Source organism: Chaetodon auriga, chromosome 10, assembly GCF_051107435.1.
Source record: "Chaetodon auriga isolate fChaAug3 chromosome 10, fChaAug3.hap1, whole genome shotgun sequence".
Taxonomy (NCBI): domain Eukaryota; kingdom Metazoa; phylum Chordata; class Actinopteri; order Chaetodontiformes; family Chaetodontidae; genus Chaetodon; species Chaetodon auriga.
Window position 1 is genome coordinate 16414995 of NC_135083.1, and position 22017 is coordinate 16437011.

Below are 22017 nucleotides of genomic sequence, written 5' to 3' on the forward strand. Positions count from 1 at the left end.
GTTTACAAGAAATATCACTGACACTGTTCGGAAGTGAGATTTGTAACACACTTCAGGTTGTGATAGGTTAAAGTGGGCAGCTTTTCAAACTGAAGGTGTAGGAGGCGCAGACTGTAAACTCAAAGAGAAAGGTGTTCGTTGTTCCTCTGTTGTCTCTCTCTCTCTCTCTCAGAGGAAGAACAAGCAAGAATGAGACTGATCTAACAACTTGCCAACATTAAAGAGTAAAGTTTCTTATCTCAGGCCTGCAGAAGAAAGTCCCTACAAGAAGACACCGCGCACCAATTTTCCCCTCTTTCTGATTCTTCTCCTCCCACTCTCTTGCTGCCTCTCGTGCCAAGTGGCCTATTTTTACCCCTCGGTGTGGCATCTCAGGGTTTTCCTTGTCACCACCACGTTTCCTGTCATCGGTGTGTAGGTACAGTTAAACAGTGCACTTACTGAAAAGGCCCTGACACTGTTTGTCTAACTGTTTCTCTCTCAGATGTGGTCACAGGTCTTTATCTTCCTATCCAAGGTAGTGTCTCCTTTTGCAGCTTGTGATATAAAGGTAATTTCCTCCATATAGCACGTTAGATACATTGACATGCTAAAGTGGAAACATTAAGCCTACATATTGGAGACATTTCTTGGTTCACTGTCCTCTGTTTGTTTGCCTTTAATCCAGGCCCCTGGGATTAGGATATTTACAGAAATAACTCTTTGTTTACATTGCACTAATCCAATCACCACGCTAAAGTTCATTCAATTTCTGCCCTCACAGTGACCCTCCCTCCTCCAACCCTTACCCTCCTCCTCTAAAGCATATTTATCATGATGCCATTATGCCCCAACACAACACTGCGTCTTTTCTCCGGCTGAAATGTGCAGAATGTGATATACTGCACTGTGTGACACAATGGAGTAATTGTGTTTTGTCCCTAGAGGGAAAGTATGAGTTGGAAGAGGAGAAATATCGGTGCAGGATGTATGCTTTCCAGCCTCATAAGACGATGCAGTTGTGAGTGAGGGTGGCTCCTGGAGATATAAATGAGCACCTTGATTTCTAGGATGTAACTGTGTTGCCCGGCCTCTGTCACAAAAGGCTTTGTTGGCGCTCTTAGCCTTTTAACGTCAAGTCTTATCGTATTTTTTTCAGCACTTTACTACAATATGCTTTAATAACCTTTCTGTCTGCAGGGCAAAACAGTATATTAGGCCTATATATTTCAAACCATCCAGAATCACTTCCAGATGTGTGTGAGTGGCTAAAATTCTTTTATGAAAGACAAATATACGTTTGGACTTGAAATGATAAACAATGAAATGCCAATAGACTGCATGGAGTTAACTGTCCTCTTTGTACTGAGCCTCTCCTCTAGCGTGACGCACAGTGCCTCTTTTGTTCTGCCACTCATTGCTTATGTTACTGTAGAGCACTAATGCACACAGATCGATAGCATACTTTCCATTTCAACACATTGAGCTGATGTACGGACACGCAGTTGGAATTGATCCTGTCCTGTCAACACAAAGTTTTAGCTCTGTGTGTCTTTTTTTTTTTTTCCGGCTGCAAAATAAATGGTGTTTAAATAAAGAGCTTTTTTCACAGCGTGTTTGCAGCCTCGAACCCCTTTGTAGCTTGACATCTCGGTATTACACACTGAATAACTGCACGGCTGATGATGATGTAAGGCAAGGTGGGTGGGAGACGGTGCAACAGCGGCATAGACACAACACATCAAGATCAAAACAGAACATCTGGCCCATTCACATGAATCAAATCTAAAAACGTTCGGTAACTTCCAAATGCCTTCTCTCGCACATTGCAGACCTTTTATGATTGGCTCAAATAACAGTATTCTGAAAAAGCTATAAAGTCACAGCAGCCATAAAACATGTTAATACACCAATAAAACGATCAGGCTGAAATGTAAAGAGATTTTCAAAAAAAACGCATGTCGCCTGTCGGTCTAGAACAAACAAACCCAGCAAAATCAATTTCCTCCCCCACAGGATGTCCACCGCATGCGAGCAGGTTTTTACGACCACGGCTGAAAGGTGCAAAAACACAGAGCATGTTACAAGTAAGCAAAACTATCAATCTGCACTTTTAACAAGCTCGCAGTACAAGGTGCACACAGTCTGAATATAGTCTGAAAACAGGAACTGGCTGGTCTCACTCGAGCGGGTCATTTTGTGCGATACACTGTATGACTGTGCAAAAAGAGATGATTGGTTTAAGGGACTTTTCTTTTTTTTTTTAACCTTGAGCTTGTGATGAAAACCATTTCTTCCTTTTTTTTTTTTGCAAAGAGTTTGATTTCGCAGGCCACAATTAGAACAAACAAAAAAGAACCATGTTTGCTTTTCTTTCATGTCATGTGACAAATTTCTATTAAGGCAGAAACACATTCCTGGAGTTAAACAGGCGAAGGCATGTCATGTACACGTAAACAATTACTGTTTGTTAAGACTTCTGATCCTTCTGCTACATGCCTGTTTGAGTATGAAAAACAACAGCAGGAGGAATCACAACATGTTCTTTTCTCCCCGCCAGCTATACATCATATAGTGGTCTTCTGAAATGATACACTGTAGGAGGAAACTCTTTAAATTTTGTGAAGCTCTCAGCCCACACAATACAGTAGGTGCTTCTGAGACCAAGATAAAATGTTTTCAGTGATAACAATAAAACAGCTCTTCTTGGTTCGATGAACCAAACCATCAGCTTCTGAAAGGCAGAGATGGAGAGAGAAACAGAGAGAGGAAGAACACTAATCTCATTACCTTCTCTTCCTGGCACGAGAGAATATTCATCTCTCTGTGGCAACCGGCAGGCGGGTGATGACGACCAAAAAAAAAAAAAAAAAAATTCAATCGCACATCCCACCATTTCATTTTCCATGTAATTAAATCAGTTAAATGTTATAAAAACATGTAAACTCTGTCAATGACTTTGAGCCATTTGCATTTTTAATCAGGCCAGATTAATTCTAATAAGCGAGCTGGGCTAAGGCGATGACAGAGCAGGCCTATTGTGTGTCTGTCACACTCATTTAATTCTGTCATTATGTCCCATATCCTATTATGATAATTGGCTTTTTATTCTCAATCAACAACCAGCCAAGGCTATTAAGTGATAATCTCTCTGACTAGTGCACTTTTAACCTTACACGTGTTAGAAGTTTGCCACCTTAAAAACAACAACCGGCTGATGAAAGAGGGGAAAAAACAAAAACAGTGCCACGCGTTGGCTTATGCAACCCAGCTACTTGCACCAAATGAAAAATGACTGTCAAGAAGCTGCATGTTGACACTTGGCATAGGGTGTAAAAGCAAACACATTAGACGGAGGAAATGGGTATCACCATCTTCCCCCTACAAGGTAACTAAGCAGAGAAGACAAATGTGTCTGATGTGTTCAGCCATTTCCTCTGCTCCCTCTGGGGAGTCTCTCGAAAACGAAATCTCTGAAGAAACTGGCCCTGCCGTTTAATTGAAAGACACTGCAGCAAACAAATAGGGGAAGTGTCAACAGATTACAGCCAGGGACACAAGCAGCAAGTCAAATGTCTCTGACGAACGAATGATGATATTGTACGGGAAAATACAGAATCTGAACCATGCAAAGTGCTGCACAAAACGATGATTCATTAATTTGAGATTGTTTTAGGTTATACTGACATTTCTTTAAGGCAGAGCAGCTACAAAGGCTAACGCTACCTTCTGAGCTAAACCTCAATGAAAGGGTGCAATCAACCATTTTTTTTTTATTCCACCGTATGCACAAAACTGAACAGCAAAGTATCAAATCTAACCTAAAAAATACATACAAGCCTACCATTTAACAAAACAATTCATAAACATGGCATTTATGACTTAGGAAGCTATCTCATGGTGCTTGCTAACACAACTCGCCAATGTTTGGGCTGTAAGCTACGCTAACCTGGAAAGTTTAATAAAGGTCGGTCGTTATTTTTCATCACTGCATGTCTGAGTGGTTCCTTGGCTCCTCCCAGTGAGGTTTAAATGAACCAAACATCACTTCTGCCTCTAAGAAATGTCTGAATAAAAACCTCATCTTGTGCATCTATTCCTGGACTGTGCATCTATTGTCATGATATAATTGGTTCCATTATCATGTGGGGTCATAACTCGCCAAAGAAGGTAAAAACCTTTTTCACATCCTGATGCACAGCAGCAAAGACCAACAGCACCACCAGAGTGCTGCCTCAGCAGCATAACCAAAGGGGAGCTGTAGCATGTGATCTGTGTGTGTGTGTGTGTGTGTGTGTGTGCATGTGTGTGCGCGTGCGTGTGCGTGGGTGTGCGTTAATGCAAAGATGTAGGACATAAAATGCCAACAAGTCACATCACCAGTCACCATGCAGGAACTGTGGTGTCAAACATGTGGTCAGGGACATTTTCAACACAGTCACAATACGGCAGCGGTTGAGTTGTGTGGAATTTCTTTGAAAAAGCCAAACACAAAATGTACTTTGAGCTTTTACGGCAATTGTGAGGCTTTTTTCACAAGAGAATAAGAAAAAGTGCACAGTGAAAAGAAAAGATAAATCCCACTAGCTTTTAACGATTTTTTTTGTGTGACTAAGATTCCCATAATCTTATTCAAACATGAGACTTGCATCAGTTTTGCAGAACGGTTAACACCTAATTCAAGAGCATGATTTCCACTCTTCATTATCTGCATCATCAAAGTTAACTCCAGCTCGTAGCAAAGTTAATCCAGACCAAACAAAGAAGCAATAAAGTAAAAGCAATCTTTGTATGATCTGAAATTTGTTCAATCAAATTCTTCGTATGTGTATGAACAGAAATATGAGCACACGTTGAAACAATACTGCCAGCATTTATTCTGCTATTTCCCTTTTGTCCAAGTTTGCTTTGTCTTTAAATTACCATACTCCTTCCTCTTAATTATAACCAGTAGTTTCCATACATTCATTTTTCTTTTTTTATCCAAGTGAGCTATTTCTCACTTATTGCCTGCGCTCTGTTTATTCTATATGTAATTAAATGTCTGTGAAGATTCTCGTCCATTCAGGTCACAGTACTTCTAACCATAACGAAGCAAATTACACAGCGCACTCATCCGCACAATATAAAACATTTCTGTTTATCTGTGACATTGTCAGCCCTTTTGTCAGAGGCCAGGGTAATATTGGAAAAAAAATGTCATCCATTCAATAGCTCAAACTGTACTGTAAACAATGCCAGGAAAGTGGCGGGGGCTGGGAGGGCTTTGTTTCAACAGAAACCACCCTGATGCAATTGACAGTTGGACCTTTAATGTTCGCACTTTCTTACTGGCTGCTATCCTCTCAACAAAATGCTTGTGCAGTCATCTCACTCACTTTCCACACTCTAAAACTAGCCGTGGAGTGCAGCAAGCTGTCAGCGCTGATTCAGTTGGACAGGTACGGCTAGAATGTATTAATTTTCTCATACAGGAGAAAAGTGCTTTTCTAGGTTTTGGTACCCCCCACTTTGCCTATATCCCTGTGCATTAGTGTCCTTTTGAGAAGCCACTTTTTTTTTCCTTTTTTTTTTTTTTTTTTAACCAGAGGAGATTTTAGAGAGATTTTCTGCAGCCGTGAAAGACAGATGCAGAAAAAGCAAAGTAAGCACGGCCTCTCAAACCGTCCGATAACATGTGTTCTGCTTTGTCGAAAAGAGAAAGCCGCAGTTTCTCAACTCTCACTTGCTAATGTTATGAGTAAGTCAGATGTCTGTGCTCAGGGCACAGCCGTTTCACACTCCCACAAGCCAATTTCACTTTTAACACTCTAAAGACAAGATTTAATAAACCTCTTCACTGCACAGTCAGACCTTATGAAAGTGCCGACTGGCCTCACAATGTACATTTTACTCACTATTTATCTGCAAAGGGGACTTAATAAGTTCCCTCTCGAGTGCACACAAGGTGAGCATTACTATGGGGACGCGGAGTGCTCCTCTGTGCTCCGTGGCACTGAAGCCTGTCCCATTGTGGCGAGAGACAACAGCTGTCTTTACCTTTGGCAGGCAAACAGGCTCATTAAGGGCGGCCATGTTTGTTTTTGTGCCCGATACCTAGCCCTAAGCAAACACTGCCATATCTCCGCTCCACAGGCCTCGCAGCCTCAACATTTCCTTCCCTATTGTGGAGCGAGGCCCTGGCACGTCGAGCCTGCTGTACATTTTTTTTTCCCCGCGAGCTCTGGCCGAGCTGCCAATGGCTCTCAAAGAATGCGTGCTTAATTGAGAAATTTAGTCGAGGTTCGAGCTGATGAAATGCTGAAATGCAGCTAGCACACTGCTGAGATGCTGTGAATATTGTGCGTGTGTTATAAACATAATGCTCGTCATTATACTGCCCCATATCACATCTTGTGGTATGTCACAAGAAAGCTTTCTTTGTTTGTTGTGCCATAGACGTGATAAAGGCGTCATTATTTGGTCTGCTCACAGCTAACAGTAAAATCTGCAGAGAAAGGTTTCATTCGCATATTTTCTCCTCTCTCAGCACTGTCTGTGGCTTGAGTGACAAGGCAGGTTGAATTCATAACGCTTTGACAAAAATTCCATTTAAGAGGGAAAATGGCATTGAATGTCATTCCATTACTGCAGACGGCAAACACAGGAACACTCTAACCCAGAAGGCATTCACATTAACTTATACAAAATAGCAGAAAGACTGCATTTTGGCTTCCCTATAATATATGTACAGTACTGGAATATTTTCAGCCAGAGCACTTCAAGAGTAGTCTCCCAAAATGTACTCACTTATTTGATTTCATCCCTTTTCACCATTTGTCAAGCCCAAAGTCACAATGCATTTTGAAATGAGTTCTTAATGTGGAGTAATGAGGCTGTCATGGCAAAGCAGTCTCTGCTTGTTTGAATTTGACTCATGTCGTAGATTCAATTAAATCAGCTGAAGTCAAGCTGGCCCCAGGCCAGATCGGTAATGGGTGACCTCATTCAAACAATGCTCTGACATATTGAAACAATAAGAGGAAGGGCCTTGAGTCAGTTGCAAAAGCAAACTCCACTCGAAAGCGATAAGGTAGAAAAATTACAGTGAAGTCACCAAAGTGTTTGAAAGATTCACGTCGTCATGTGTCTTCTGGGGCGCTCGTGTGCTTTTCTTTTTCTTAGCAGTTTTGCCAAAGTTGTTGTCTATGTAGCACCTCACAGGACAGGCTGCCTGCTGTGTGTGTGTGTGCGCGTGTGCGTGTGTGCGTGTGTGCGTGTGTGCGTGTGTGCGTGTGTGCGTGCGTGCGCCTGTGTGTGTGTGTGTGTGTGCGTGTGTGCGCCTGTGTGTGCTATCATTAAAACCACAGACCTAATGAAGTGCAATAATACTCAAAATGCAACAAATACAAACATGGCAAAAGCAATTTATTGTAAAGATAAACATCCCTATTGCCAATATACTAAACCACATATACTCAGTGAACTCTGACTCCCACTTCCTTTGCCTGCAATAATTGAAAAGAAAATTGCTTGAGCTTCGAGATAAGAGTACCTTGCAGATTTTAAACACAGCTGACCCATTTCTTCTTTTGGAGGTTTATTTGTCCTCAGAAGTCTAAACTGATTTATTTGGATGTTGAAATGCCTGGAATCTAAATCATGACACAAACACTCCCAAGGCTATGTAAACAGCCCTTCTAGTCCCAGTCTAGAGCCACGCTTTCTGAGCAATAACTTGAGTGCCAGGGGCAAAAAGCACTTCTCACTTTTGGAAGGGTCTCCATTGTCACACAGTTATTAAGAGACGGCTCTCCTCAGTTTGTGTAAAAGGGAGTAGGTATCGCTAAAAGGCAGATTCTGACTCTACTGTCAATGTACAATCAATTCCGCTACTTATGTCGAGGTGCATTTACTATTTATTATGTGTAAATTCACAGTTTGGACAGACAAGAGACAACTTGAGTGCTTTGTAGAGTAAACAGGACCAAAGTAATGGAATCAAAACGGAACATTTTGCTTTACTCGCTCTTGTTTCTCTATTCACCAGGGCAATAGCAGTTACTGTAAACAGATAAAAGAGCACGCACACACACACACACACACACACACAAACACACACACACACACACACACACACACACACACTCACTCACTCACTCACACTAACTAGTAACTGCATCTCATTAGGCGGCATTCCCTCTGGCCCTTATTCCATTAGAAATTAAAACTCGGGACAATTAGCTGCAAATTGGTCTCAGCTCAAGGCTCCAAGATGACTTAATTACAGGCTCATCTGAAAACTGTGCGATGGCACTGTGCTGCCGAACACAGTGAATACCTGGAGTAAGGGTCAGTCACAACAAAGTTGAATGGATGAAAAATTAACTGCTGGAAATAGGCCTGTACACCAGAAAAAAAAAATAATTCAAGTCATTGCAAAGGCAGAAATGGTTTAATAGTGTCGGCTGAGAGGAGGTGTGAAGGGTAATAGAGCTGCTGCTTGTTCTTGCTGGTTTTAAGATGCAACTTTAATAAAGGATAACATCAGGAGTGAGATATTATAAGCTGCATGCATAATGCTAGTGCAGCCCTGCTGGTCATTTCTACCAAAGGACACTGAATGTACAGGGAGAGGCATTGAAGAGACTGTCAGGTTGTCACTTCCTAGAGATAGAGGGTGCACACATCTAATAAGAATTTCATTTGTGTAAATTTTCCATCTCTACTGATCATGACGAGAAGCTCTTTTATAGTGCAGCCCCGTGCAGCCATTCAGCTGACAATACAGGTGTATTTTTACATAAAACATGGAGTAGCGGCACTTAGATTTAGCATCGTATTGTAGCCTCACTGCAGTACGGCTCCATGGCCAGAGTGAGCACAGAAAGGACGGTATTTCATCAAAATCCTGAGGCAACTTATTTTTTATCTGCTTCATCACTCTGCTTATGACAAGGACACAAAGCACATTTTTCGGTAATTGAACCAACTCTAGTTTATGTAACGACTGACCGTTCTGCCCTTCAAGCGAGAGAGAGAGGGACAGAGAGCGATTTGATCGCTCCATGTACTTGCTCTCGTCACGTGACACCATGTCCCATTATATTGTGATGTTGTCATAGGAGGAGAGGAAATGAAATGCCTTGAAGCTGTATGCCGAGTGCGTGTGTGATTGGATGGTGGGGGATTCAGAGGTGTAAAAGTGAGTGAGTGTATATGACCCTGCATGTGTGTGAGTGTGTGTGTGTGTGTGTGTGTGTGTGATCCTGCAGGTTTCAAAATTAGTTTGGAGGTCCTGCAGTTGTAATTGGGCATTTTGGCCAACAGAAAGTTAGACTGCACATTGATTTCTTCTGATGAGAATACTGTCAATGACATGTGGATTATTGCAATATTAGCAGGAATAATGGGGCCAAATGCAGAAGCAACACTTGTACCAGAGGCTACCATTTATCAACTTGTAACACCTGGTTCTGTCACACAAGTTTAAAAACTCTGACACATCAAAACAAAAACATGTTGTATGTGGGGGTGACTGACAACCACTGAACCACTGACTGACAACCGGTGGAGCCAATCAAACCAGCAGAAACAGGAAAGAGGAGTTAAAATCTCCCATACCTCAAGCTGATACAAGCCGAGAACCGGCCTCACGAGTCCAATTTACCTGCTGCTTAATAACTTCTCTTTTGTTTTCCTGCTTTATTTTTTGTCCCTGGTTTCTAAATATCCACAAAACACACCTACATGCAGACTGAGATGAAGAGCCGCTGGTAGCTATTAGCTACCGCAACTCTTAAAAGCCTTCTAGCTCTGCCAATAATCACCATGCTACTTGAACACTTTGAATATAGCTCAGTTTTGCATGTTTTATGCAAATGTGAAGCCTGATGGTATATGAGCTGTTTGAAAGCTTGTTTCTTACACGGCAGCAATATGAACAGATATCCCAATGAAAAGCTGTGCCTTCATCTCCTCTGTGTCTGCATAAATGATCATTCATAAGACCTCCTCCGATGGCTTTGGAGGTTAATGAGTTCAATGTGAGTGTGGATAACCAAAGATCACACAAGTACTGTTAATTATTTGTGGCAGCTGTCTGTGACAATACTGTTATCATGTCTACTCATAATGGTAAAATTCAAAACAGTTTACCAATACTTTTCCTTCAATGACTCACACAGTCAATACTGTAGGATGTTTATGAGCTGGCAACGAGATACTGAGGAGATAAATGCACAGTTTCTATACGGCTGGTTTTATTATCGCTTTCATGGCTTCCTTTATGTAAAGGGGATTTTTAGCTCAAACCACCAGGCGTGACAAAAATTTTGGGGGAAACACTGCATGCATTCAAGTCGGTGGGTTACAGTTTAAACCTGCTTTTCATCCCGTCATTGCACCTATGCAGTTTATGGTGGGAGGCAGCTGCTTTTGCTCTAAAACCGTTTCATCATTATTTTCCACCTGATGTGCAGACAGTGTCATGCAGTTGCAGTCATAATCCCAGCGAAGCCAGTAATTAAATAACTGTGCGCGTGTCAACACGGCCGCTGTTTTACACGTCGCGATAGCCAAATCTAGATGCCGAGACAGGGAAACGTTTCTCAGTTTTTTACAATGGAAAAATTGGGGACAATGAGCGATGAAAGCAGCTGTTGTTTTTTTCAACAAGTCACTGTGTCAGTTGAGAATTTCCTTTGTGTGTGTCTCTGTGTTCGGGGGATGTTGCATGAATGGGCAGTCAGCATTTAGGGTTCAAAAGAAAACAGCAGCCTGAGCTCCTGTCTGTGTGAAAACCAAGGCTACGGTGCTCTGTATCAAGTGCCATTGTTTTGGTAATAGTAAACCTGGGGCACTTGCCAGGAGGCATTAGTCATTCATCTAACAAGTTCCACAAAACAAACCACAAAGTGCTCCACCGTCGACTTCCTCTTATTGAATTCTGAGCACATAAGCACATTTCCAAGTGTCTTACAGCAAGGTATAGACTTTCTGATGACTAGCTACCTGAAGTATGGCTGCCATGTTTGTTTATTTGTGCGTTTTCCTGACAGGAAGCCAGCTCATTTGGAAGCATGATGGTTTTTTTTTTTTTTTTTTTTTTGGACAGAATGAAGAGGGAGAAGAAGGGAGGTGGCGGGTGAAAGGCGGATAGGAGAGGATTAGGGCGGAGTGCAATTTTTCAGCAGGCCAGGCATATGACATGATCTCTAATTACCCACAAAGCACTGTGTAACCCGAGCCACAGATTAGGCTGCATTATCAGGCTTAATAAAACATGACCATCTCTCAGTTTCACTCCCTTTCCCTGCCCTGCTGCCACAAACATTTGTTCCTGGTTATGACGTTCCTGATGCCTTTTGCTGTTGCTGTTTTAATTGCAGAACCTCGAAATCTGAGGATGGGATGGTTAATGGAGATAATGGGCCAAGAGGGAAAAAAGTTCTGATGCATATTTTCATGAAATATTGGACAGTTTTATGTCTCTGACCCTCAAGCAATTATTTCAATAAAAGGGGAAGTCACTCTTTGATGGGACTCATCTACGCTGCCACGAGCCCAACATTCGAAACCACTGCTTTATCGTAGAACAGGCACTGTATTTTCTAAACTTAATAGAAATGCAGTGGAGTAAAAAGTACAATATTTCCATGTGAACTGCAGTGCAGTTGAAGCATAAAGTAGCATAAAATGGAAGCACACAAGAAAAATACAAGAACCTCTAAATTGTACTTAAAGGACCAGTGTGCAGGATTTAGTGGCATTTAGTGGTGAGGTTGCAGATTGCAACCCACTGAACAGCCCTCGCTTCACTCCTCCATTTCCAAGCATGTAGGAGAACCTACAATGGCCACAAATATCATGAAAAACTTGAGAAGGTGTTCTTTAGAGCCAGCGTTTGATTTGTCCTTTCTGGGCTACTTTAGAAACATGGCGGGCGTTGTGGAAGGAGTCCCACTCCCACCGTAGACATAAAGAGCTCTTTCTAAGGTAACAAAAGCACGACAATTCTTATTTTCAGGTGATTGTGCACCAATGAAATCAAACTTATGAATATTATATTGCATTTCTGCCATAATCTTACAAACTGGTCACTTAAGTCAAAAACTTGAGTACATCTAATGCACAGACGGGGGCACATATACTTTTGATATTATATCTTTGTTGTACTTTAATGTAAGACTTTCTGTTACCTGTAACAGAGTATTTCTACCATGTGGTACTGCTACTTCCACCACATCTCAATATGTCTTACGTCATTGCTAAGGTGCCAACAACACACATAAAAGCATGCATACATATGCGCACATATACACATAGAGTATACTTACTTGCTTGGTTCACGTGGGTTGTGCCAGTAAGTGCTGCTCTAGGCTACGGTTTTTCACTACTGTCTACTGTGTTATTAACAATTCTATAAAAAGATCTGCTCAAGTTTCCCTTTCCTGTGTGTTAACAACCCTGCCGAGCTGCTGTGAGGTTGTTGAGGCTTGGTTAAGAGAAAGACAGAGTCCTTGATAGCACAACTCTATTGACTGTATATCATGATTCCCAAAATGCTGCTTTTCTTTCCTCTGTTTGTTTTTCTTTGCGACATCACTCATCAACGAGGCTCTTGGCCAGCTTGAGCCTAAATAGGTCGACAACACAAAGAGAGGGCCTCTTTCTCTCGCTTTCCCTCCCTTTTCTCAACCCACAAGTCTCCTCTAACCTCTCTACCTCCCTTTTTCTTTAATGTCTATCTCTATTCTTTTCTCTATCCATAACTGTACAGCAACTTTTCCATTTCTCCACGTTTTAGTGGATTCCCATGTCTTAAACCAACAGATAACAGCATAAGAATTAAAACCATGGTATTACCCCTGTACTTTCTGTCACACTCCTCTCTCTGCCCATTGTAAACAATCATGGAGCTCATCATTAGCTCTCAAAGAGGAAGAATGAGCCACAGTTTGATTACCTCGGTGGCTCTGTGGGCTCCCGCAGTCTCTGCTGACTGAATTGGACGCAGACGATTACAGCCTTGCACAGGCAATTATATCTGCCTGCTAAATATGTCACACATAATAAACACATGCTCCTGACAGACAAGGGACAAGGCGAGACAGTCACAGCTGGTGAAAGAGGAAAGAGAGCAAATTCAGGATCTTATGGATTTATCAGCCTTGTCTTCCTCAAGTGGAAACCTTTGACAGTCCAAATCAATGAATGTCAATGAACTAACGGAAGACACCAGCCCTCAGGTTAGAAATTAAAGACCTGCTAGTGATGCAACCTAAAAAAAAAAGTGTTCTGATTTATCATTGAACTCCCACAAGAATTAGACTGATCCAAGCACAGGCTCAGATCAGAAAAATGTAGTTTATATGTACTGCGTATGTGTTAGTCTGGGCCCGGACCATGAACTGAACTTTCATATAGGTACTGTCCCTTCAGGCTGCAGTGCAAGCATGGCACCGACACCAGGCCGGTAATATTTGTAAAGGATATTCAGTGAAAACAAGGGAGAGAAAGAGCCTTAAATCCCTGGCAAGGAGCTTATACCATGGCCCATGGTGTTTGCACAGGACATACCTCAGGAAGCTGAGACAACTGGGAATGTTTGTCCAGCTTCCAGCCTCTTCCATACAGTACATACATACAGCACAGGCAGCACAGCGCATACAGCACAGCGCATACATACATACATTGACAGATATACTGTAAACTGTACATAAATATGTGCTGCAGATCATACATCCAGTGCATACATAGGTCTACGGTAAACACGCTACGTACAGACTGGGGCTACTGACAGTTTTAATCACTGATTCTGTTAAATCTTTTATCAATGAATTATGTCCCAGAGCCCAAGAAGATGACTTCACATGGCTTCTGTTCCCCAGGCAACAGTCAACACTCAAAGACTTCCATTTACAATGACATAAATCAGACAAACATTTTCTGTCAACTGACTAATCAATTAATTGACATCAGCTCACGGAAACATACAGTGTCTATACATACTGGACATGGCCTATAGAAAGAGGCTCTCTTGGCACTCATGCACTCCATCCTATTTGTCTACATTCGCTTCCCTTCAGCATAGAGACGCTGGCTGGGTTCTTTATGAGTGCAGATGTACAATATATGTGGTGTGTTGTACATTGCAGCTTTCCAAATCATCCTCTAGGGTTTTTTTCCTTTGTTTTCTACTGCTAAACAAATAAAATTGGAGTTACTTGGAGGTCTCATGTTAAAATCCTCCTGAGGGAACAGCTCAAAGCTCCAGTAATCTTGTCAGTGCAAGTGAACTTAAACCACTAAAAAAAAAACAATACAGCTGCAACAAATGCACGTTTAATTATTACAAGAGATGACAAACCTCTGAGGAACTTCCACCAAGATAGATAGATAGATAGATAGATAGATAGATAGATAGATAGGCTGCATCTTTTCCACATCAATTTAACCACACTGTCACGCCTCGTTCCTACTGAGTGTTTGCAGCCATTAACAAACATAATCAACATTTAACTAAACACCCAGGGGCCTACTCTGCAGCAGGTGCTGGCTCTGTTTCTTTCTCTTCCTTCTTCTGCAGTAAGAACAAGAATGCCGTCGCACTGCCCCATGGGAAGGCCCAGGCTGACTAATGTAAGCACACTACAGTGGGGCGGCTGGTCTTAATTACGGTAACAGACGCTGAGGGGGATGCACTGCTACCCACCAACGAGCAAGTAGCTTAGCACTGCCAGGGCCAATAATTAGCACATGGGTAGCCCCCCCACCTCCACCACTACCACTTCCACACACACATTCATACTGTCACTCTCATAACCTACATCACACACAAACATTTCTAGGCCAAAGAAAGACACACGGGGCATTTAAATGGTGAAAAAGCCATTCATGATCCTGCATGTGGTATTACTGCTGCATCACGTATCTTTTTTCCTTTTATCAACATTTATCTGACAAAAATCCCCAAAACAAAGACAGAAAAAAAATAGATGTGGACACCTTGTGGTCAGTCGGGAAAAGACTTTTCACACAGTCACCTGAGTAAGGAAAAAAATATATATATATATGGCAGGAAATCTCTGTGCCATATGCTGACTCTGTGACTCAGCCAATGTCAGAAGCAATTCCAGTTTCATTGAAATGATTTCAAATGGTTGGAATCCCTATTAGAAATCTCCTCCGTGTGTCGGGGCTGGGAGAATATGATTTAGTGGCTGTTTTTGCCCCTGCTCGCTGTGTGTCACCGGCCCTTACTGTGGTATGCATGGCCTTCCTCTGCACAGGGCTATGAAAGCAATTGTGATTGTGATTCCGTAGTCAGCAAAACGCTTGAATGGCCCCGAGTTAGCATGTGCAGGCACGCACGCACGCACGCACACACGCACACACGCACACGCTGTCCCCATACTGGGCCACTGATTACTTCAACCCATTTGACTCTCACTCATCCTTTGATTCTCCCTTTTTGCCTCTCTGTCACATACCACAGAGTTTGCCATTAGCTAATAGCAACAACACCACTCAACATGAACATAACACTACAGCCTGCATTACAGGGACTGGTTAATTTATCAGCCATGTTTACGGACTCAAAGTATTAAAAATAACCCTTGCGAACGTATCCAAAACTAACAATTAACATGACTGGGTTTATTTAAGAGCTTGTCTCACCTGAGAACGATCGGTTGATGGGAACTGACTGAATATGTTAATGCAAGGCAATCAAACCTTTGCACAGCATACACAAGGCGGTCCTGTAATAAAAAATAAAACTAAGATAAGGCCTTCAAATGGAGTGCATCATTCCCAAGCTTATCTAAGGGAGAGGAGACCACCAACTAACAAAGCCAGCTCTTCAGTCAGGCCCTATCTAAGCAGATATCAGTTGTTGGGAGGATATATGAGCTGGGTGGGGCTTGGATGTATAAACACAGGGCCTACTCTCTCTATACTCTATGCTATTGCTATACTGTGAGCACTACCTCACCTCAGCTGCAGCAGCAGCAGCAGCAGCAGCAGCAGCAGTCGGCACTGTTTGATTAAGGTATTCAAATAAAGGAGCAGACGCTGTGTTCCCATTTCACAGAGCAAACTAAGAGTGCCTGACAAACAAGTTGCCACAGTACAATTAAAGTTGTACATGTTGCATAAGACAAGATGCATACTTTCAGAGCTTTCTGTGATGCATAGAGTGCAAATTATGTATGAGTAATACATGTACCATGCAGCCGTTAAGGCAGCAGAAAGCATTATAACATGACACAGTTTATTATGGCCATCAGAGCACAAAGCTGTTCTAATAGTATTGTTCTGTGTAATTTCTCCTTGGCTGTGGAGAGCGCCACAGTAATAAAGAGAAGTGAGCATTGAAAGTATTGACATCTTCAAGGTTATTTATGGATCACTGTGAATCATCTTAATCTGCACTTGAAGTACCTTCTCTGCTCATTTTAAAGCATCCCTTTCTTTGCGTTCATCACCTGTTTTCTGCTTTCCAGGACTGAACTTGTCAGCGAACAGTCTCAGCACGAACTGATTTGGCTAGCAGAGTGATTCGTGTTCTTTAAGCGCCAGGCGATGACAGATGTTGACTGCCAAATCTGCGAAAATGTTCACATCTACCCCTCGCAAGACGTTTTTGTTGACTGTGGACAGCACTGCCTAAGCAAGGCAAGTGATTCACACAGCGATCGGTGATCACGGTAATTATCAGCACAGTGAATAGGGTGAAGGAAAGAATTGATCCAGAAGCATGCATGCTCATCGACGATTATGAGTGAAACAAGCTGTGGCTCCAAATAAGCAGAGTGAAAAAGGCTGAAGGCATGAAAGCAGCACATGTTCCCTGGAAGTCACATAAACTTGCTAATTACTCAAACTAGGCTTGTGTCCGCACACAAAACAGGTTGGCACAAAACAGGTTTGCAAATAAACAGACTATAAAGTGAAAAAAACCAACACATGCTCATTTCATCCAATTAAGCTTGTGTGTGACTCAGATTAACACTGTAAATTTCACAGCCATAAAAGGGGAGATGTTTTCTTTCGGCTGTGAACTGCTTTAAAAAAAAAAAAAAAAAAAAAGGATACTGGAGCAGCCAGGAAGGAATAATTGTGCTAAATCTCAATTTTGATGCCAAACTACAGCCATCTTACCAAAAGCTTCTTTTTATTTAAATTATTTTCACACTTTTCCAATAATATTATCCCAAAAGAATATTCTCAAGATAAAGCAGAAGCCAACAAATCCACCAACAAACTCAGCTACAAACCCAAAAAATCCACATAAATATGCAAAGTAAGCCCATAAAAACAATTGACCTCAATGCTATGATTAGCCTTTTGGCTCCACGCTGCTTTGGAAAGTGACCTGGGCAGAGTTTGAAATTGGCCAACCGGGCCTGTCAGAGATGATTAGCAGCAGGCAGATCTGATCCATAGATACAGTACCTACATAACAAATCAGATGTCTCTTTAATGCCACAGCCAGTTTGACAAGCGTTTGAGGAGAGGAACTTGACCTCGTGTGCTGTGTTAACAGGACACCAATCCCCGCTGCTCCCGCCCTCATTTGCATTAGTGAAGGTAGTTAGTGTTACACATGTGATGATAGCAAATTATACCTCCCTTTGTGGAAAAGACTCCCCCACACCCCCTCAAGCAAAAGGAGATTTCAATAATTCAAATGAACACTTGTAATTTTGAAGGGCGCCACACTTTTGTAACAGTGACACTAGTTGGTGTCACTTTCTCCCTTGTGAAAGCACTTTATATCACTTAATATCTAGTGGCTTTGTTTCCAGGACTCATGCCGTGTGTGGATATCAGCATATTCTTGGGATTATCCGCATGGAGGATGATCCTAATTCGCCTGACCTACAAAACGATAGCCTGTGCGGAGAAGACAGTTATATGAGCCCATTTGTGTGTCACAGGTGTAAAGCAGGCTCGTCAGTGAACGTTTCACATGGACCTTATTTCATCTGTGATCGAATCAGGCTAAATAAAACTGTCTTCTGAGCTCCAACAAGCTCTGTGCGACCAAACCTGAGCAGCGACGGTTTTCTAAGACCTGCACAGGGAGATGATGTTTGCTGTTGATGACTGGAATTTTCCATTCAGTTACAGAGATTTTCCAATGCCCACACAGTGAAAGACAAACATCCCCAACTGTGTATCATTCCCCTCATTGCCATACCTGAAAGCCATCTTTATCTGAGAGAGCAAGGCAAAGAGCTGCAGACCATCTTTGCCTCCTTAGAAGTTCATCTGCAGCAGCAGGTCAACAGCCAGCGCCTGTTGATTTGTAAAATTCCCACCACGGTAAGCGACAACAACAAAGTCTAATTCTGTGAGTGCAGATGGCTGAATGAAGGTAGCACTAGAGGAGGCTGTAAGTCTGTTAATTAAACAGTTTAAAATAGTTTTCCAAGTGTTTCCACAGGACATATCTTGTGTTTGTGCAGCTCATTAGTACATTTGCTGTGAGCTTATCTTACTTTGTGGAGCTTTTTTTTTTATCTCCTATGGCAGGCTTTCAGTTTAATACACCTAAAGATTTCTAGTGTTGCCCCATCCTTCGCTTCTTTATAACAGGATTACCAGGCACGGGTTGTTTTTTGCGGGGGATGATGATTTATTTAAACTACAAAATATTCATAATGTTGTTTTAAATGCCACCTGCGCACTTGCTGGAGTCAGTGCAGGTCACAAGCCTAAAGCCGCGGGGTGTCAAAGCTGAGAAAAGAGAGGTACCTGTAGCTACCAACCAGACTGGTTTCTCCTTACAAAGTAATCAACAGTACATTACTGGCACACATGCATTTAATCGTTGAAGTCCCAGCGGAAGAAAGCATGTAAAGCTATGAGAAATCATTGAGAGGGAAGATCATGTTGGAACAGAGAGCAGAGCGGGGCAGTATGGATTCTATACAGCCCCTGGTATTCCACATCGGGTGGGACACTTAATGCCAGCTTCGTGCAAAACACAACTGCACAATCTCACCGGGGAAATAACATAATAACCATGTTGGTTAGAGAGAGAGAGGGGAAAAAAAGTTGCACTACATGTTTTCTTTCAACAGCAAAATAGAAAGATTGCAGGTTTCAGTCGAAAGTAAGAGTGAATACAAATCCTGTGTCCTGCGGACTAAATGAAACGCTGCCCATCTGAGCTCAGGTCACTTGCTGACACTTGACTTTTTTTTTTCTTTTTTCTTCTTCTTTTTTTTTTTTTTTTTTTTTTTTTAAGTGTGTGCCCGTGGATAAATCGCGTCTAATGCATGCGTTTGGCGTTGCGTGAACGTTGCAGGCTGTATTCAGCTCATATGGAGAGACAGGTGAGACATTAAGCATTTCAACGCACGAGGACACACAGTTTGTTATTTACCTTGTTCGAGTGGTAATAGTCCAACGAGCTCAGACAACTTGGATCAGTCGGTATGGAGCATGAACCCACATTTGCCGGGGGCGCAGGATAAAATCTCACGTCCATCTCAGGTTGTGCGAGACTGAAGGCATGAAATCACTTTCAGCGTCTTTGACTCACTATTGTCTCAGCAAGCACAACGCCGAAGCAGGAGACACGCGCGCGCACACACACATACACACACACACATACACACACAAAAAGAAATGGGGGAGTTTTACTCGGTGCACTCTTCCCTCACATCCGTTCGCGGCCGAACTTCGGCACCAACTCTGAAGATGCGCAGTCCTCTTCAGAGCCCCGCACCAGGATGCGAAGCGCTCACTCACTCAAAACGCAGAGTACAAATTTCATGGAAACACACGTGTTGGCAAAACTATCCCGTTGTTCCAGAACAAATTAAAGCAAAACTTAGATCCTCTCTTTTTAAAAACCCCCTTTTAAACAGCAGCCCATAAATGTGCAGCCTCCTGTTTTCCCACTGCTCTCAGGACTCCACACGGGCTTTGTTATGGAGGTGCATATTCTTGCATTGGTTCCAGTACAGAAGTGGTTGGACTTCCCTCTGCCATGCGACCTCTGCCGATAATAAACGGGAAAGAGGAACGGAGGGAGAAGGGGGAGGGGAGATTGGTGGCTGCCTTGGCAACCGCTCTCCTTTCTGCAACTGCGCGCTTCTGATTAGCTGGAAATGTAGTAGTGTGCGCGGCTGTGCATTATAAAGCGCACTCTGCCTCCATCAGTGCTTCATAAAGGCTTCCATTTGGGTTATTGTACCAAGGCGGATGGGAGGAGGTTGCGCGGAGTCTCTCCTCTGTTGTTCCACCGTGTTTTCATGTATTTTTGTTTGTCATTTTCGTGGCTGCAAGCCGAACCTGTTGTGTTTAATGCCGACATCACCTGATTATAGGAAACCTATCACAGTCTGTAGCCTAAAGCAGTGCGCAAAATGCGCTCGGAGAGGCCTCTGTGCTCTCATTTTAACGCAATGAATAGGTTAAAGCAAAGGAGCACAACTCTGACAGATTTCATTCTTTTAAAGTCAAGTTTTGTGTATGTGTAAGGATAGTCATATGTGTATTAATCTGAAGTCCGTTTCAATAACATTAAAGTTGCTTTTGTCTAGTTTTCATGTTGTTTGGATTAAAATAAAGTGTAAAACTGAAAGCTCTCACCGTAACCACACACACCAATGCAGAGAAGCACACTTCTGAGGACTTTCAAAAGTGTAAAATATAGCATGTTCAGGGTGGAATATGTGCAGGGAGGTTTAATCTTGTATTGCCATGCAGTTGCATATGTGTGTGGAGAGAACCCGGGCTGTGAGAGCTGCCTCTGACAGCTCACTGAATGTGATGGATAGCACACCCTTGCCCTGTGATGTGCATGCACATTTGATGTTGAAATGGCCTATCCATGGGACCATTGTCTTTCAATCATGTCAAGGCAAAGTACAGAACAGAGCACATTTTCTGCTGCCTGGCGTTATTACTGTGCCACAGTTTACAGCACAATCCATACACCCTGCCTGCACAGAAATGTTCTTTATTCTCCTGATGCTGTTCTGTGTAAAGATACCAAATTTGATCTGTTTATAGGATGCATCAGCATTAAAGCGGCGATAATATATCCTCTTCATCACTCCTTAACAGTATCGCAGACAGGCTTTCATTATGTGAACCTGGATGTGAATAAAGGAGCATGTAACACAGAGAAGGGTACAATTGTTTTTACGCAAACCATGACAGCAGCATCTGCCCACTGCTGCAGCGCTTATGTCCCCAACCTCCTGAAATGTAAAAAGCTGGCTATTATTTCAGCAGGTCTATTATGTTACAGTGCAAACTCTTAATTGTACAGTGTGGGCCTTCTTTGCTGGTAGGCACAGGCTGCCACTCTCCCCGGCCCAGCGCACAGAGGGTTAACCACATGGCTCGGTGCCATGGCTTCATGGGAATGGAATGTGGAGTGCTGTGTGTGCAGGGCTCCTTTCCCAGCATCCCTCACTGCCCAGGCGCATGCTAATGATCAGTATTATTGAAGCACAATTGATGGGCTAGCAACCAAACAAGAGAAACTAATTACTACTAAGGCTTTATTGTCCTTTAATTACTGAAGCTCTATGGCAATTAGTGCTGCACAAAGACACAGCCCTACTTTAATCTCAAATAAAATGTGATGCAGATGAAAAAATTTGGAAGATGAAAGGTAGATAAGATAATTTGGCTGTCGGTGCGTCCTGCAGAAATGATGGCTGATTTGAGTAAAGCGTGGGAGAACAAAAGAACTGCTGAGGGTGGTGCTGGTTTAAACCGAAAATCATCTCAAAACTCAATCCGCACGTGATATTTCTGTGACCTTGGACGGCTAAATTAAGAAAAGAAGTGAGTGCTGAATGTCTCTTTCCCAAAGTTGCAGCAGAAAGCAGTAAACCAATTTGCGATGTCATTAAATGATGACTTGCAAAGCTGCTATGGCAATAAACTCAGTGACTTTGTAGACTGTTTTACACTCACACGAGGCTTACTTCATATCACAGAGCAAACTGAGCAGAGCTGGAGTGGGCTGGGGAGGCGACCACTACTGCCAAGCATCCATAGTGGCTGTGTGCATTGTTTAGT

At 42.5% G+C, this 22017-nt stretch overlaps 1 protein-coding gene across 3 annotated transcripts in view; it reads right to left on the reverse strand.

Annotated features, from left to right (window-relative positions):
• The window catches only part of LOC143326909 (TOX high mobility group box family member 2-like), a 76275-nt gene extending 56289 nt beyond the window's left edge, over window positions 1-19986 (reverse strand). Inside the window, exon 1 of one of the 3 annotated variants that reach the window (XM_076740948.1) lies at window positions 19358-19986. In XM_076740948.1, coding sequence (XP_076597063.1) covers window positions 19358-19462 — 105 coding nt within the window. In that variant the 5' untranslated portion in view covers window positions 19463-19986. The remainder of the gene's footprint in view (window positions 1-19357) is intronic. The other 2 variants (XM_076740950.1, XM_076740949.1) reach the window with 2 other exon arrangements.
• Between the last annotated feature and the right edge of the window lie 2031 nt (window positions 19987-22017).